Raw genomic sequence first — 19419 nt, 5'->3', positions numbered from 1 at the left:
AATGACATGCTAACCATAGACAGTACTAATGATATACTAACCATAGACAGTACTAATGATATACTAACCATAGACAATACTAATGATATACTAACCATAGACAGTACTAATGATATACTAACCACAGACAGTACTAGTGATATACTAACCATAGACAGTACTAATGACATGCTAACCATAGACAGTACTAATGATATACTAACCATAGACAGTACTAATGATATACTAACCACAGACAGTACTAATGATATACTAACCACAGACAGAACTAATGATATACTAACCACAGACAGTATTAATGATATACTAACCACAGACCATATTAATGATATACTAACCACAGACAGTACTAATGATATACTAACCATAGACAGTATTAATGACATGCTAACCATAGACAGTATTAATGATATACTAACCATAGACAGTACTAGTGATATAATAACCATAGACAGTACTAATGATATACTAACCATAGACAGTACTAATGATATACTAACCATAGACAGTACTAATGATATACTAACCACAGACAGTACTAATGATATACTAACCACAGACAGTATTAATGACATGCTAACCATAGACAGTATTAATGATATACTAACCATAGACAGTACTAATGATATACTAACCACAGACAGTATTAATGATATACTAACCACAGACCATATTAATGATATACTAACCACAGACAGTACTAATGATATACTAACCATAGACAGTATTAATGACATGCTAACCATAGACAGTATTAATGACATGCTAACCATAGACAGTATTAATGATATACTAACCATAGACAGTACTAATGATATACTAACCATAGACAGTACTAATGATATACTAACCATAGACAATACTAATGATATACTAACCATAGACAGTACTAATGATATACTAACCACAGACAGTACTAGTGATATACTAACCACAGACAGTATTAATGACATGCTAACCATAGACAGTACTAATGATATACTAACCATAGACAGTATTAATGACATGCTAACCATAGACAGTATTAATGACATGCTAACCACAGACAGTACTAATGATATACTAACCACAGAGAGTACTAATGACATGCTAACCATAGACAGTACTAATGATATACTAACCATAGACAGTACTAATGATATACTAACCATAGACAATACTAATGATATACTAACCATAGACAGTACTAATGATATACTAACCACAGACAGTACTAGTGATATACTAACCATAGACAGTACTAATGACATGCTAACCATAGACAGTATTAGTTAAACCCTAACCAAAGGAAACCCAGACATCTCATCTCATTGTCTCTATATGAGTGGGGTTGAGTTCTCCTGTACAAGACATACTCTATCACACTGTACATCTCTGCCTCTTTTCTTTTTTCTCATTCTCCTTGTTTCCATCCAGATGGAACTACGCCTTATAGCTCAAACTGGGAATAAAGAGAGAGAGAGAGACAAACGTTGGATTAAAGCCTTGATGAAAAAGGTATTACCCAGAATGCCACAAATACTGTTACTGGCCATTAAGCAATTGACAGAGAGCAGAAAAGGGGGTTTAGATGTGGAAGGTTTGAATTCCCGAGGGCCATTGTAGCCCATTTCAATTTATCACCGGAAGAACATTACAAATATGGGAAGAAAATAATTAGGGTCTGTTTGCATATTGGCTAGTTTTCAATTAAGGTTTTTAATAAGACTTGGTGCTCACTCACTCTCCCTCCCTGCCTGCTTTTTCACCCTGGCAGAATGAAGTGATACAACTGAATTAGGGTGCTGATGAGGTATCAGGGTGCTGATGAGGTATTGGACTGCTGATGAGGTATTATGATGTTGATGAGGTATTAGGCTGCTGATGAGGTATTAGGCTGCTGATGAGGTATGGGGCTGCTGATGAGGTATTGGACTGCTGATGAGGTATTGAGCTGCTGATGAGGTATTAGACTACTGATGAGGTATTAGACTGCTGATGAGGTATTAGACTGCTGATGAGGTATATGGCTGCTGATGAGGTATTAGACTGCTGATGAGGTATTGGGCTGCTGATGAGGTATTAGGCTGCTGATGAGGTATTGGACTGCTGATGAGGTATTATGCTGCTGATGAGGTATTATGCTGCTGATGAGGTATTATGCTGCTGATGAGGTATTATGCTGCTGATGAGGTATTAGACTGCTGATGAGGTATTAGACTGCTGATGAGGTATTAGACTGCTGATGATGTATTAGACTGCTGATGAGGTATTAGTCTGCTGATTAGGTTTTGGGCTGAAGATGAGGTATGTGGCTGCTGATGAGGTATCAGTGTTCTAATGAGGTTTTGGGCTGCTGATGAGGTATTAGACTGCTGATGAGGTATTGGACTACTGATGAGGTATGGGGCTGCTGATGAGGTATCAGTGTTCTAATGAGGTTTTGGGCTGCTGATGAGGTATTAGGCTGCTGATGAGGTATTAGACTGCTGATGAGGTATGGGGCTGCTGATGAGGTATTAGACTGCTGATGAGGTATTAGACTGCTGATGAGGTATTGGACTGCTGATGAGGTATAATGCTGCTGATGATGTATTAAGCTGCTGATGAGGTATTATGCTGCTGATGAGGTATTAAGCTGCTGATGAGGTATTAGACTGCTGATGAGGTATTGGACTGCTGATGAGGTATTGGACTGCTGATGAGGTATTGAGATGTTGATGACGTATTAGACTGCTGATGAGGTATGGGGCTGCTGATGAGGTATCAGCATTCTAATGAGGTTGTGGGCTGCTGATGAGGTATTAGACTGCTGATGAGGTTTTAGACTGCTGATGAGGTATGGGGCTGCTGATGAGGTATCAGCGTTCTAATGAGGTTTTGGGCTGCTGATGAGGTATTAGACTGCTGATGAGGTATTGGACTGCTGATGAGGTATTGGACTGCTGATGAGGCATTGGACTGCTGATGAGGCATTATGCTGCTGATGAGGTATTAGACTGCTGATGAGGTATTAGACTGCTGATGAGATATTAAGCTGCTGATGAGGTATCAGCGTTCTAATGAGGTATTGGGCTGCTGATGAGGTATTGGACTGCTGATGAGGTATTAGACTGCTGATGAGGTATTAGACTGATGATGAGGTATTAGACTGCTGATGAGATATTAAGCTGCTGATGAGGTATCAGCGTTCTAATGAGGTATTGGGCTGCTGATGAGGTATTAGACTGCTGATGAGGTATTAGACTGCTGATGAGGTATTAGGCTGCTGATGAGGTATTAGACTGCTGATGAGTTATTAGACTGCTGATGAGGTTTGGAGATTGTGAATAATAACAGAGGAAGGGCCATCCTCAGATTGGGGAGAGGGGTGTGAAGGAGGGATGGAGGGAGGGAGCAATAGAAGGATAAGTAATAAAGGGGTGTGATGGAGGGATGGAGGGAAGGATATGAGGAGTAACAGCAGAAGCAACAAATCACTATCTATTACTAAATTTGATTGAAGGGCTTTGTTAGCATGGGAAACATATGCTAACATTGCCAAAGCAAGTGAAATAGATAATAGACAAACGTCAAGAAATCAACAGTAAACATTACACTCAGAAACATTTTAAAGGATTAGAGACATTTCAAATGTCGTATTATGTCTATATACTGTACAGTGTTGTAACGATGTGCAAATAGTCAAAGTCCAAAAGGGAAAATAAAATAAATATGGGTTTTGTGAATTCTTGGTTGGTGAGCGGACCCCAGACCTGACAACCATAAAGGGCAATGGGCTCTATGACAGATTCAAGTATTTTTAGCCAGATCCTAATTGGTATGTCAAATTTTATGTTCCTTTTGATGGCATAGAAGTCCCTTCTTGCCTTGTCTCTCAGATTGTTCACAGCTTTGTGGAAGTTTACTGTTGTGCTGATGTTTAGGCCGAGTGTGTCATTTTTTTGTGTGCTCTAGGACAGTGGTTCCCAAACTTTTTATAGTCCCGTACCCCTTCAAACATTCAACCTCCAGCTGCATTCTCTCTCTAGCACCAGAGTCAGCGCAATCACAAATATAGTTTTTTGCCGTCATTGTAAGCCTTATATTATATATATATTATTATTATTACTTTATATATTATATATATATTATACATTATATTATACATTTATTAAACATAAGAATGGGTGTACGTTTTTGTCGCAACCGGCTCGTGGAAAGTGACAAAGAGCTCTTATAGGACCAGGCCACAAATAATAATATAATAATAATCAATCATTTAGCTCTTTATTTAGCAATCTTACATATAAAACCTTATTTGTTCTTCGAAAAATATGAATAACTCACCACAGGGTAATGAGAAGGATATGCTGGAAAAGAAGCCCATTACTCTACAATGTTGGGTTGTATTGGAGAGAGTCTCAGTCTTAAATCATTTTTCACACACAGTCTGTGCCTGTATTTAGTTTTCATGCTAGTGAGGGCTGAGAATCCACTCTCACATATGGACGTGGTTGCAAAGGGAATCAGTGTCTTAACTGCGTGATATGCCAAGGGTAGGATACTCTGAGGGCAGCCCAATCCAGAAATCTGGCAGTAGCTTCTGATTAAATTCAATTTTCACAGAACCGCTTGTTTCAATTTTGGTGAATCTCTCTTCTTCAGATATCGGTAAGTGGACTGAAGGCAGGGCATGAAAGGGATAATGAATCCAGTTGTTTGTGTGATCTGTTTTGGGAAAGTATCTGTGTAACTGCGGACCCAACTCACGCTTCGCCATATCACATTTGACATTGTCTGTAAGCTTGTGTTCATTTTCACACAAACGATCATACAATGATGGAAAGACCTGTGTTTTGTCCTTGTTAACTCAGACAGTGAAGAGCTCCAACTTCTTAATCATAGCCTCAGTTTTGTCCCGCACATTGAAAATAGTTGTGGAGAGTCCCTGTAATCCTAGATGCAGATCCTGCTGAACGCGGAACAAGGAAGAGCTTGGTTTTGTTGTTTTGAAAGGTTTGTTGTTTTGAAAGTGTATTGGAAAGTTCTTAGTAGCTAGCTAGCTTCTTAGTTTGGATCCTGCGACACAGTTGGCATCAGTTGCTGGGACTGCTGGTCTGTGTCCAGTGATCCGGCCGACCAAGGACGGGTCTGAGGAGCTACTTGGCGCCGCTGCATATCAAGCTAGTGGGGTTTTCTTGAACGCAGCCCGCGACGCGGTTAGCCATTGTGGCTGGGACCGCGGATTTTCCCGGGTTTGCAGCGGTCTATATCCCTGCTGTTTGTTTTTTTTTCAATTTTCCCCATGACCTGCCCTGTCTGGAACTGCGAGGAGTAACAGCGTAACCTACGTTGCTAGCTTCCCTGACAAAGACCAAAGCCGGCGGGAGTACCGTTGAGGACAGTGGTGTCCCTCTATCACGTGAAGATTTGTTTTAACAAACAAAAAGAGACACACAAGCAGTTGTTACAGCAAAAAGAAAAAAGTTAAGTGTTTTGTCCAAATACTTGTGGATTCTACTAATAAAAGAATGGACGACCTGACCAGAGACGTCCAGGAACTGAAGAACAGTTTGCAGTTCTCCCAGGGCCAGCTCGATGGAGTTGAAACAGGAGAACGGAAATATGACAGCAATCTGTAAGTCAGTGAGAGAGGACATCAGTTCTGTGAGTGAATCCATGATAACAGGGAATCTCGAGGAACAATCAAGGTAGAACAACATGGTTGTGGATTAAATTTCTGATTCTCCACATGAGACCTGGATGGAGTCTGAGGACTAAGTGAGGGAAATGATCTCTGAGAAATTGAAGGTAGACCACAGGAAAATTGAGGTGGAGCTAGCAGGACTGGAAGACGCACCACCGGCCGCCCAGGTGACAGGCCCAGGCCAATAGTGGTCAAGTTTCTGAGTTCAAGGACAAGGTAGCTGTTCTGAAAAAAGCCAAGAACTTGAGAGGAACGTATATCTTCCTCTATGAGGACTATCCAAAATCTGTGTGCCAGAAGAGGAAAGAACTGATACCAGCCATGAAAGCTGCCAGAGCGCGTGGGACATTGCTTATATCCGCTATGACAGGCTCATTGTCTACCCTCCCTCCCAGAAGCTCGGAAGGGATGAGAGAGCCAAGCCTTTGGGTTCGTAGCTTCAACCCCACAGCACAGACATACAAACACACACACACCAATTGATTAATGGACTGCTGAATGTATATATTTTTTTGTCTTGCTTTGTTTGCTCTTTTCACTATTATGTCTTCCTCTGATAAGCTACCCTGGAAAGGGCTGAAAATAGCCCATATCAATATATGTAGCCTTAGAAATAAGGTTCATGAAATCAATAACTTGATAACATCAGAAAACATCAATATATTAGCTATTTCTGAGACTCACTTAGATCATTTATTTGATGATACATCAGTAGCAATACAAGGATATAATATTTATAGAAGAGATATACATGTTTATGGGGGAGGAGTTAATGTATATATTCAGAGCCATATCCCTGTAATGCTTAGAGAAGATCTCATGTCAAGTGTTATTGAAGTGTTGTGGTTGCTGGTTCACTTGGCACCTCTAAAGCCTTTTCTTTTGGGGTGTTTCTATGGGCCACCAAGTGCTAACAGTCAGTATCTAAATAATATGTGTGAAATGCTTGATAGTGTATGTGATGTAAACAGAAAGGTCTACTTTCTTGGGGACCTGATGTCAGACTGTGTGCGCAACTGGTCAACTGGAGTCAGGTGCAGGAGAGCAGAGATGAGTGAACAGGCACACTATAATTGGCAGAAGCAAATCAGTCGGACGCAACAGCGTCACAACACTCCAGCCAAAGGCAAACGAGAATAGAGAACTGGTCACACAAAAATAATGTACAACAATATAAAACCACGGGTTCAAAACAATCCCGGAAAAAAAACAGCCTGACGCGTCACACAATAAACGTAACGAACAATTACACACACAGACATGGGGGGAACAGAGGATAATATACACGTAGATTGATGAGGGGATGTAAACCAGGTGTGTAGGAAAACAAGTCCAAACAAATGGAAAATGAAAAGTGGAGCGGCGATGGCTAGAAGATCGGTGACGTCGACCGCTGAGCTCCGCCCGAACCAGGAGAGGAGCCGACTTCGGCGGGAGTCGTGACACCTGCATATTGACTGGTTTTCATTTAAGCTGTCTGCTCAAGAGGAAGCTTCTTACTGTAACCATCTGGTTCAGGTTATTAATCAACCTACCAGGGTGTTTACAAACACTACAAGAACAAGATCATCCACATGTATCGATCACATTTTTACTAATACTGTAGAACTTTGTTCTAAAGTTGTATCCATACCCATTGAATGCAGGGATCACAATATTGTGGCTCTATGCAGGAAAGCCAAAGTTCCAACAGCTGGGCCTAAAATAGCGTATAAGAGATCATAGAAAATATTTTGCTTTGGCTCTTACTGTATGTGGATGATGTTGAAAATACATGTTGGTCTGATGTGATTAATAAGGACCATCCAAACGCTACACTTGATGAATTTATGAACTTTCTTCTTCCAATTATTGATAAACATGCACCTGTTTAGTAACTGACTGTTAGAACTGTTAAAGCTCTGTGAGGAATTGAAAAACTATGGTTGAAAGAGATGGGGCAAAATGAGTGGCACATCTGACTGGCTGACTTGCAGCACATTGAGAAATTATGAGACTAAACTCAACAAAAAGAAGAAGAAACTTTATTATGAAGCCAAGATCAATGAAATAAAGAATGATGGAACATGAAGGGCAGAAAGACAAATTCAACTCCATCTTTCATGTTTGTTATCAATCAATAATGACAAACCTCCTGGCATTGACAGCTTAGATGGAAAGCTACAGAGGAAGGTAGCTGACTCTATAGTCTCTCCTATCTGTCATATCTTTAATCTGAGCCTAGAGGAAAATCTTTGTCCTCAGGCCTGGAGAAAAGCCAAAGTCTTTCCACTACCCAAGAGTGGTAAACCGGCCTTTACTGGTTCTAAAAGCAGACCTATAAGCTTGCTGCCAGCTCTTAGCAAACTGTTGGAAAAAAATTGTGTTTGACCAAATACAATGCTATTTCTCTGTAAACAAATTAACAACAGACTTTTAGCATGCTTATAGAGCAGGGCACTCAACATGTACTGCACTGACACAAATGATTGATGATTGGTTGAAGGAAATCGATAATAAGAAGATTGTGTGAGCTGTATTGTTAGATTTCAATGCAGCCTTTGATATTATTGACCATAACCTGTTGTTTAAAAAAAGTGTGTGCTATGGGTTTTCAACCTCTGTCTTAATGTGGATTCAGAGCTATCTATCTAATTGAACTCAAAGGGTTTTCTATAATGGAAGCCTCTCTAATGTCAAACATATAAAGTGGGGTGTACTGCAGGGCAGCTCTCTAGGCCCTCTACTCCTTTCTATTTTTACCAATGACCCGCCACTGGCATTTAACAAAGCATGTGATGATTCAACCATATACGCATCAGCTACCACAGCTAATGAAGTCACTGAAACCCTTAACAAAAAGTTGCAGTCTGTTTTGGAATGGTACGTTTTTACTCAGTTCTGTGTCCTGCGCCTGACTCCGTCCTACCTGCAGCACACTGACACTTGACATTAACAAAGAATTTCAGTCTGTTATGGAATGGGCGGCCAGTAATAAACTGGTTCTGAACATCTCTAAAACTAAGAGCATTGTATTTGGTACAAATCATTCCTTAACCTGTTGCGACGACCAAACCCGGATCCGGGATTCTATTTATAGACCTAAGCTCATTACCATAACGCAACGTTAACTATTCATGAAAATCGCAAATGAAATGAAATAAATATGCTATCTCTCAAGCTTAGCCTTTTGTTAACAACACTGTCATCTCAGATTTTCAAAATATGCTTTTCAACCATAGGAAAACAATCATTTGTGTAACAGTAGCTAGCTAGCGTAGCATTTAGCGTTAGCATTAGCGTTAGCATTTAGCAGGCAACTATCACAAAAACAAGTAAAGCCTTCAAATAAAATAACTTACCTTTGAAGAACTTCTGATGTTTTCAATGAGGAGACTCTCAGTTAGATAGCAGATGCTCAGTTTTTCCAAAAATATTCTTTGTGTATTAGAAATAGCTCCGTTTTGTACATCACATTTGGCTACCAAAAAAAAAAAAAAAAAAAAAAACGAAAATTCAGCCCTCAAAACGCAAACTTTTTTCCAAATTAACTCCATAATATTGACTGAAACATGGCAAACGTGGTTTAGAATCAATCCTCAAGGTGTTTTTCCACATATCTCTTCAATGATATATCCTTCCTGGAAGCCTGGTTTCTCCTTGCTCTCAAATGGAAAAATAATTGCACCTGGCTTTACGCTCCAATTTCGACGCAGGGACACCAGGCGGACACTTGGAAAATGTAGTCTCTTATGGTCAATCTTCCAATGATATGCCTACAAATACGTCACAATGCTGCTAACGCCTTGGGAGAACGACAGAAAGTGTAGGCTCATTCCTTGCGCAATCACAGCCATATAAGGAGACAATGGAAAACAGAGCTTCAGAAATCTGCTCATTTCCTGGTTGACGCATCATCTTGGTTTCGCCTGTAGAATGAGTTCTGGGGCACTTACAGACAATATCTTTGCAGATTCTGAAACTTCAGAGTGTTTTCTTTCAAAAACTGTCAATAATATGCATAGTCGAGCATCTTTTCGTGACAAAACATCGCGCTTAAAACGGGAACGTTTTTTATCCAAAAATGAAATAGCGCCCCTAGAGATCAAAGAGGTTAAGTGCTAGACATCAGCTGAATCCGGTAATGCATGGTGTGACGGTTTAACAAGTTGAGGAGACTAAATAACTTAGCGTTACCTTAGATTGTAAACTGTCAAGGTCAAAACATATATATTCAGTGGTTGTAAAGCTGGGGAGAGGTTTAGCCGCAATAAAGAGATGCTCCGCATCTCATTGGATGCTGCAGTGTCGAGAGCAACTACTTGCACTCGTGCTATCACTCCACTATGTCTCGCTGTCGTGGCTTTTGCACCATCAGTACAGATACCAACACATCTTGACCACAAAAGTCCATTTGATGTCACAAAGCTGTCCGGTACTTTAAAAATGTCCTGTCCTGTTGTCCTGGTATCCAGTGGTTTGCAAAAGAGGATGTCTTCCTTAACTGACCCCATAAACGTAACAGACATATACCAGGAGCTGTGCCAGGCCACGTCTGTTGACTCATCCAGCTGTAATGCAATGAATTCACTGGCTTGTATGCGAAGCAGTAACTGTTTCAAAACATCTCCTGCCATGTCACGTCGTTAAACGGTGTTGTTTGATGAAGGCATTGTCTTTATAGTTTTTTGGGACGTTTTCCTCCAGCCATATCTGCGGCAGCAGAAAAAATTAAGTCCTCCACAATATTATGGGGCTTGCCTCTCCTAGAAATTCGGTAACTTCTAGCCGCTTCTTATTAATGGTATCTGTTGCTTTTATACGTCTTACTACTCGAAAGTCATCTTAATTCTCACACAAAAAACTACTGTGAATAATTTTTCAAATTGGCATGTTTTGTTTCAAAATGTCTGCGCAAGAGTAACGGTTTCATTGAGTTGTGAGATATTACTTTTGCACATATAACACATCGTGGCTAAGGAAAGACACTACTCCCAATATAAGTGAACGCCAAATCAATGTAGTTCCCATAATATTTGCACCTCTTCGATAGTCCAACGTCCCTGTCTGTTGTTCGGTGCTTTCCCAAGTTAAGGGGGCAGTAGCTCTTCGGATGCATCAGATTCCCTGTCAGTGTCCATGCTAGCTCGGCTAACAATACATGTAGTATTACTGACGCTAGCATTGGATGTGCTCGTGGAAGCAGAAAACTTGTGTTGTCAACAGATACAGGTGTAGTACTGCTGGTAGTAGCGGCTGGTGGTAGCAGTACTACCAGTAGAGCTGGTATGTGTCTCTATGGGTGCAGGCCTTTTTTAACCATGAATCAATTTAAGAGGAAACGGAATGAGCACCGTTTGGATACATACGAACCCGTTATCGGAGATCCCGCGAGAGAGTAACGGTAAATGTGATTAGATGTTAATTATTTAACAAGGCTACCTGTATTTGACATTGTGCTGTTATTTCGCTGAACACTAGATTAATTAATTTTATTTTTGGCAGTGAAACGAGGCTACTCAGGCGAGAAAAAAACTTCACCCAAATGTACAGCCCTGTTGGAAAATCTAAAAGGCTGTTTTAAAATGTGAAGAAAATATATTTATTTAATTATTAAAAAAAAAATCTGAATCACATTTTTATTTGGCCCAACCCAGTTTGGGAATACCTGGTCTAGGACAACGGTGTCTAGATGGAATTTGTATTTGTGGTTCTGGCAACTGTACCTTTTTTGGAAAACCATTATTTTGGTCTTACTTAGATTTACTGTCAGGGCCCAGGTCTGACAGAAACTGTACAGAATATCTAGGTGCTTCTGTAGGCCCTCCTTGGATGGGGACAGAAGCACCAGATCATCAGCAAACAGTAGACATTTGACTTCAGATTCTTGTAGGGTGAAGCCGGGTGCTGAAGACTGCTCTAGTGACATTGTCAATTTGTTGAAGAGGGTGGGGATTAAGCTGCATCCCTGTCTCACCCAATGGACCTGTGGAAAGAAATGTGCGTTTTTTGTCAATTTTAACCACACACGTGTTGTTTGAGTACATGGATTTTATAATGTAGTATGTTTTTCCCCCAACACTACTTTCCTTCAATTTGTATAGCAGACCCACATGCCAAATTGAGTCAAAAGCTTTCTTGAAGTCAACAAAGCATGAGAAGACTTTGCCTTTGTTTTTTGTTTGTTTGTTTTTCAATTAGGGTGTGCAGGGTGAATACGTGGTCTGTTGTGTGTCTGGACGGAGCTGTGTGGTGTCGGGGTAATGAGACCACTACTAATTAGAGGCCTGTGTCTTACATAATGACATTACCATAAGACCCAGGATGACACAGTCATATTTAGCATCTGTGTCAGTGAGTCCTTAGCTCTGGGAGCTAACACGAGTCTGCAGGTGTCAGGCAAGGTTATTCATCACGTGAGCCTCGTTCTCCAAACCTGGCCATACATTACACTGGCAGTGTTAGTATCTCTGGCTGGAATAATCCATCCAGGGGTAGAGTTAGGATGTGCAGTATACATTGTCACATAACAGATGGATCTGTCAACACCCACTCTCCACAGTATCAGCCACAACAATGCTAACCATCCTAATGTGTGTGTGAGTGTGTGTTGTGTGTGTGTACTTCATTGACCTAGCTGTCTGTCCACTTTCTAAACATCTCTGTCTGAGAGTGAGGGGGAGAGGGAGAGGGAGAGGGAGAGGGAGAGGGAGAGGGAGAGACAGAAGTGTGAGAGTGTGAGTGTGAGAGTGAGTGTGTGAGAGTGTGAGAGTGAGAGTGAGCGAGAGACAGAGAGAGAGAGAGGCCATCAGAGAAGCATGTTTCCACCACCTCTTCACAGCTGTGGTTTAAATGAAGATGATTCACAGGGACCACATGCACCTAAACTCAACAGTTACCCTGAGTACTGTCATTATCCCTGGACGCTAACGATTTGCACCCACTCCCAGCCAAAACAGGATGATTCACCGCTAGGCTACGTCTTTTTGGCTAATTCTATTTTTTTGGCTAAAGCACCAAAGCCTCATATACTACCCACCACTGCGACCTGTATGCTCTCGTTGGCTGGCCCTCGCTTCATATCCGTCGTCAAACCCACTGGCTCCAGGTCATCTATAAGTCTTTGCTAGGTAAAGCCCCGCCTTATCTCAGCCTACTGGTCACCATAGCAGCACCCACACATAGCACGAGCGCCAGCAGGTAAATTTCACTGGTCACCCCCAAAGCCAATTGACTAAGGTTAAAGTTAGTGAGGGAGATATTAGTCTTCAGCTTCACTGATTTTTGCAATTCATTCCAGTCATTGGCAGCAGCGAACTGGAAGGAAAGGTTCCTCCTTTGGCCACCTTTCCTTCCAGTTCGCTACTGCCAATGACTGGAATGAATTGCAAAAATCAGTGAAACTGGAGACTAATATCTCCCTCACTAACTTTAACCTCTCTAGGGTATGTGGGATGCTAATGTCCCATCTGGCCAACATCCAGTGAGATTGCAGAGAGCCAAATTCAAATATAGAAATGCTCATTATAAAAATTCAGAAAACAAAACATATTTTACATAGGTTTAAAGATTAACTTCTTGTTAATCCAACCACAGTGTCAGATATATAAAATGTTTTTCGGCGAAAGCATACCTAGCCCAGAACATACCTAGCCCAGAACATAGTCCAGTTGACAAATTATTACAAACAGTAACCAGCCAAGCAGAAGCGTTCCATAACTCAGAAATATAGATACAATTAATCCCTTACCTTTGATGATCTTCATATGGTGGCACTCAGAAGACCTTCATTTACTCAATAAACATTCCTTTTGTTCGATAAAGTCTCTTTATATCCAAAAACCTCTGTTTTGTTCGCACGTTTTCTTCAGTACTCCACAGGCTCAAACCCAGTCAAAACAGGCAGACCAAAAAATCTAAATTGTATCCGTAAATGTCAAACAATGTCAAACGATTTTATATTCAACTCTCAGGTTGTTTTTAGCCTAAATTATCTATAATATTTCAACCGGACAATAACGTCTTCAATATAAAAGGTAAACAAGAAATGCACTCTCTCGGGATTGCGCATGAAAAAGCTCTGTGACACGTCAGCGTCCACTCATTCAGACTGGTCTTACTCCCTCATTTATAAGAATACAAGCCTGAAACCATTTCCAAACACTGTTGACATCGCTGGGCTGGTTCAGAACCCAGCATGGTCACGTTACGGTGCTGGGCTTAATCTGAACCCAGCATGGTCACGTTACGTAGCTGGGCTGGTTCAGAACCTAGCATGGTCAAGTTACGTCTCTGGGCTGGTTCAGAACCCAGCATGGTCACATTACGTCGCTAGGCTGGTTCAGAATCCAGCATGGTCACGGTATGGTGCTGGGCTGGTTCAGAACCCAGCATGGACACGTTACGTCGCTGGGCTGGTTCAGAACCCAGCATGGTCACATTACGTCGCTACGCTGGTTCAGAACCCAGCATGGTCACGTTATGGTGCTGGGCTGGTTCAGTACCCAGCATGGTCACGTTACGTCGCTGGGCTCGCTCAGAACCCAGCCTGGTCACGTTACGTCACTGGGCTGGTTCAGAACCCAGCATGGTCACGTTAAGGTGCTGGGCTGGTTCAGAACCCAGCATGATCACGTTACGGTGCTGGGCTTATTCAGAACTCAGCATGATCACGTTAAGGGGCTGGTTCAGAACCCAGCATGGTCACGTTACGGTGCTGGGCTTAATCAGAACCCAGCATGGTCACGTTACGTAGCTGGGCTGGTTCAGAACCTAGCATGGTCAAGTTACGTCTCTGGGCTGGTTCAGAACCCACCATAGGAACTCAGACCCCTCAAAAGAGCCCGTGAAGCGAACCAAACTGAGACCATCTCAAGAGGTGGTCCGTGTTCAGGTTCCATTAATTTTGTGGTTCGTTTACATTTTTAGGGGAATGTGAACACAAAGCTCCTACGTTCACTTTTCATTATTCCAGCACACAATAGACTACTGATATAACCCTTCACATGAGACTACTGTTATAACCCCTCACACTAGACTACTGTTATAACCCCTCACACTAGACTACTGTCATAACCCCTCACATGAGACTACTGTTATAACCCCTCACACTAGACTACTGTTATAACCCCTCACACTAGACTACTGATATAATCCCTCACACTAGACTACTGCTATAACCCCTCACACTAGACTTCTGGTATAATCCCTCACACTAGACTTCTGATATAACCCCTCACACTAGACTACTGTCATAACCCCTCACACTAGACTACTGTTATAACCCCTCACACTAGACTTCTGATATAACCCCTCACACTAGAATACTGATATAACCCCTCACACTAGACTACTGCCATAACCCCTCACACTAGACCTCTGATATAACCCCTCACACTAGACTTCTGATATAACCCCTCACACTAGACTACTGATATAACCCCTCACACTAGACCACTGACATAACACCTCACACTAGACTACTGACATAACACCTCACACGAGACTTCTGATATAACCCCTCACACTAGACTACTGATATAACCCCTCACACTAGACTACTGATATAACCCCTCACACTAGACTACTGATATAACCCCTCACACTAGACTACTCATTACAACCCCTCACACTAGACTACTGTCATAACTCCTCACACTAGACTACTGATATAACCCCTCACACTAGACTACTGCAATGCTGTTTTTCAAAGCTTGGCCTACCGAATACACATTGAGATATGGATAAAGTTGCACTTCCTATGGCTTCCACTAGATGTCAACCGTCTTTAGAAACTTGAATGAGGATTCTACTTTTAAGGAGGGGCTCATGAGACCTCTTTGAGTCAGTGGTGACGCGCGCTCCCGACAGAGTTATCGCTCATTCCAATGCTTTTCTTCAGACAAAGAATTCTCCGGTTGGAACATTATTGATGTTTTGTGTTAAAAACATCCTAAAGATTGATTCCATACATCATTTGACATGTTTCTAAAGGACTGTAGCGGATCTTTTCGAGTTTTTGTCTTGATGAAGTGCTTGCACCTCGTGAAGATGGATTACTGGGCTGAACATGCTAACAACAAGTGGCTATTTGGACATGAATGATGGACTTTATGGAACAAATCAGTAATTTATTGTCGAACTGGGATTCCTGGGAGTGCCTTCTGATGAAGATCATCAAAGGTAAGTGAATATTTATGGTGTAATTCCTAACTTCTGTTGACTCCAAAATGGCGGATATTCCTCTGGCCGTTTGGGGTTCTGAGTACCGTTCTCAGATTATGCTTTTTCTGTAAAGTTTTTGTTGAAATTTGACACAGCGGTTGCATTAAGGAGAAGTCTATCTTTAATTCTGTGAATAACAGTTGTATCTTTTATCAATGTTTATTAATTAACCTCTTGAAGCTAGGGGGCACTATTTTTATGTTTGGAAAAATAACATTCCTAAAGTAAACGGCCTATTTCTCAGGACCAGATGCTAGAATATGCATATAATTGACAGATTAGGATAGAAAACACTCTAAAGTTTCCAAAACTGTCAAAATATTGTCTGTGAGTATAACAGAACCGATATTGCAGGCGAAACCCTGAGAAAAATCAAACCAGGAAGTGGCTTCTATTATGAAAGTCCATATTCCATAGTCTCCCATTGCTCCATTTAAAGGGATATCAACCAGATTCCTTTTCCTATCGCGTCCTCAAGGTGTCAACAGTCTTCCGACATAGTTTCAGGCTTTTATTTTGAAAAATGAGTCAGAAAGATAACATCGCGTCAGGTGGTCACATGAGTTTTGCTCGCGCAACAGTTTGGACAGCTATTGTTTTTCCCTCTCCTACTGATAAAGACATTTGCGGCTGATATATTATCGATTATATATTTTAAAAACAACCTGAGGATTGATTATAAAAAACGTTTGACATGTTTCTGTGGACATTATGGATATTATTTGGAATTTGTCTGTGGATTTCTGGGCATAATGTGCCAAACAAACAGAGGTATTTTAGATATAAAAATAATCTTTATGGAACATAAGGAACATTTGTTGTGTAACTGGGAGTCTCGTGAGTGAAAACATCCGAAGATCATCAAAGGTAAACGATTAATTTGATTGCTTTTCTGATATTCGTGACCAAGCTACCTGATGCTAAGTGTACTTTATGTTTTGTCATGTGATCGATAAACTTACACAAACGCTTGGATTGCTTTCGCTGTAAAGCATAATTTCAAAATCTGAGATGACAGGTGGATTAACAAAAGGCTAAGGTGTGTTTTGCAATATTGTACTTGTGATTTCATGAATATTAATATTTTTTGTAATATTATTTGACTGGGGCGCTATGCTAAATGCAATCTATTAGCTTACAAAATGCAAGTAGTTATAGTAGCTGTCAGATAACACATTACGATTGAATCGCTTGTACTGCACTTTGTAAAATCCCAGAGTGCATTGAGTGAATGTTGGAAAAAGATCTTGGTTCCTGTCTAAACGTAGCAATGTGAATGCAAAGAGGACTCAAACCACAAAATAGGTAAAGTGACCCGGCAAAAGAGTTGAAAGAGTTGAGTCCTCATTCCAAGGGGGGGTGGCACGGGCGATGTGAATATATGTGAATGGGAATACAAAGAGCACAGAGTTTTACCCCAGAGTTTTACCCCAGAGTTCACTTCAAAGAGGACTGAGATCATTAGTTGTAAAGAGGACTATATGTGAAATCATTCTCCCTCTCGCTCCAGTGCTTTACACTGCTGCATCATTTGATGTTCAGGAACACCGGAATGTTATTGCCCTATCCAACGTATTTTGTGTTTTTAATACATTTGTGTTCAGAGGGGTGCATTTGAGATGGTTTAGTGTTGTGGATTACTGATTGGACTGGATCGTTTTTTTTGTGGTTTGGCCTTGGAGATTTTGGACATTTTAATGAGTTTTTTGATTTTGTCTACGAACACACACACATTCTAGGTTCCCTAACTCCTCCAATGGGAAGCAATACAGATTATTGCAAATTCTCTAAGGTTCATGAGGTTCATAATGTTCGTCAGTTGTTTCTATGACGTTGCCTCTGAATGGCTCTATCTGTAAACAGACTACACTCTATTCTCTACTGGCCAAAAAGTTACACTCTAGTCTCTACTGGCTATCTGGCCAACAGGTTACACTCTAGTCTCTACTGGCTATATGGCCAAAAGGTTACACTCTAGTCTCCACTGGCTATCTGGCCAACAGGTTACACTCTAGTCTCTACTGGCTATCTGGCCAACAGGTTACACTCTAGTCTCTACTGGCTATATGGCAAACAGGTTACACTTCTAGTCCCTACTGACTCTCTGGTAAACAGGTTACACTCTAGTCTCCACTGACTCTCTGGTAAACAGGTTACACTCTAGTCTCCACTGACTCTCCTGCCAACAGACTACACTCTAGTCTCTACTGGCTATCTGGCCAACAGGTTACACTCTAGTCTCTACTGGCTATATGGCAAACAGGTTACACTTCTAGTCCCTACTGACTCTCTGGTAAATAGGTTACACTCTAGTCTCCACTGACTCTCTGGTAAACAGGTTACACTCTAGTCTCCACTGACTCTCCTGCCAACAGACTACACTCTAGTCTCTACTGGCTATCTGGCCAACAGGTTACACTCTAGTGTCCACTGACTCTCTGGCCAACAGGTTACACTCTAGTCTCTACTGGCTATCTGGCCAACAGGTTACACTCTAGTCTCCACTGACTCTCTGGTCAACAGGTTACACTCTAGTCTCTACTAGCTATCTGGCCAACAGGTTACACTCTAGTCTCTACTGGCTACCGGGCAAAAAAGGTTACACTCTAGTCTCCACTGGCTATCTGGCCAACAGGTTACACTCTAGTCTCTACTGGCTATCTGGCCAACAGGTTACACTCTAGTCTCTACTGGCTATATGGCAAACAGACTACACTCTAGTCTCCACTGACTCTCTGGTAAACAGGTTACACTCTAGTCTCCACTGACTCTCTGGTAAACAGGTTACACTCTAGTCTCCACTGGCTTTCTAGCCAACAGACTACACTCTAGTCTCCACTGGCTATATGGCAAACAGACTACACTCTAGTCTCTACTGGCTATCTTGCCAACAGACTACACTCTAGTCTCTACTGACTCTCTGGTAAACAGGTTACACTCTAGTATCCACTGACTCTCTGGCCAACAGACTACACTCTAGTCTCTACTGGCTATCTGGCCAACAGGTTACACTCTAGTCTCTACTGGCTATCTGGCCAACAGACTACACTCTAGTCTCCACTGACTCTCTGGCCAACAGGTTACACTCTAGTCTCTACTGGCTATCTGGCCAACAGGTTACACTCTAGTCTCCACTGACTCTCTGGCCAACAGGTTACACTCTAGTCTCTACTGGCTATCTGGCCAACAGGTTACACTCAAGTCTCCACTGACTCTCTGGCCAACAGGTTACACTCTAGTCTCTACTGGCTATCTGGCCAACAGGTTACACTCTAGTCTCCACTGACTCTCTGGTCAACAGGTTACACTCTACTCTTTGTGTCCTACTCTAGTCTCCACTGACTGTCTGGTCAACAGGTTACACTCTACTCTTTGTGTCCTACTCTTGTCATATTGGCAGTGCAAATACCTTTTTATGTTCACCCCTCTCTAACAATAAAAAATGTTTTCTGTGTGTCTACGTGGGTGCGTATGTTTTTATCTGCACGTGTGTGTGTGTGTGTGTGTGTGTGTGAGTGAGTGATGGACCTGTTGCTCTGTGACTCTGG

At 41.5% G+C, this 19419-nt stretch overlaps 1 protein-coding gene across 9 annotated transcripts in view; it reads left to right on the top strand.

Moving 5' to 3' along the window:
• The window catches only part of LOC139385588 (muscleblind-like protein 1), a 150688-nt gene that overhangs the window by 80661 nt on the left and 50608 nt on the right, over positions 1–19419 (top strand). For 6 of the 9 annotated variants that reach the window (XM_071130781.1, XM_071130778.1, XM_071130779.1 and 3 more), the window contains exon 3: positions 1417–1497. The exons of the other annotated variants lie outside the window; for them this stretch is intronic. In XM_071130781.1, the coding sequence (XP_070986882.1) occupies positions 1417–1497 (81 nt within the window). The remainder of the gene's footprint in view (positions 1–1416; positions 1498–19419) is intronic. 9 annotated transcript variants of the gene reach the window in all.

This window comes from Oncorhynchus clarkii, chromosome 27, assembly GCF_045791955.1.
Source record: "Oncorhynchus clarkii lewisi isolate Uvic-CL-2024 chromosome 27, UVic_Ocla_1.0, whole genome shotgun sequence".
NCBI lineage: Eukaryota > Metazoa > Chordata > Actinopteri > Salmoniformes > Salmonidae > Oncorhynchus > Oncorhynchus clarkii.
This window is presented reverse-complemented; position numbering and strand designations above follow the sequence as displayed.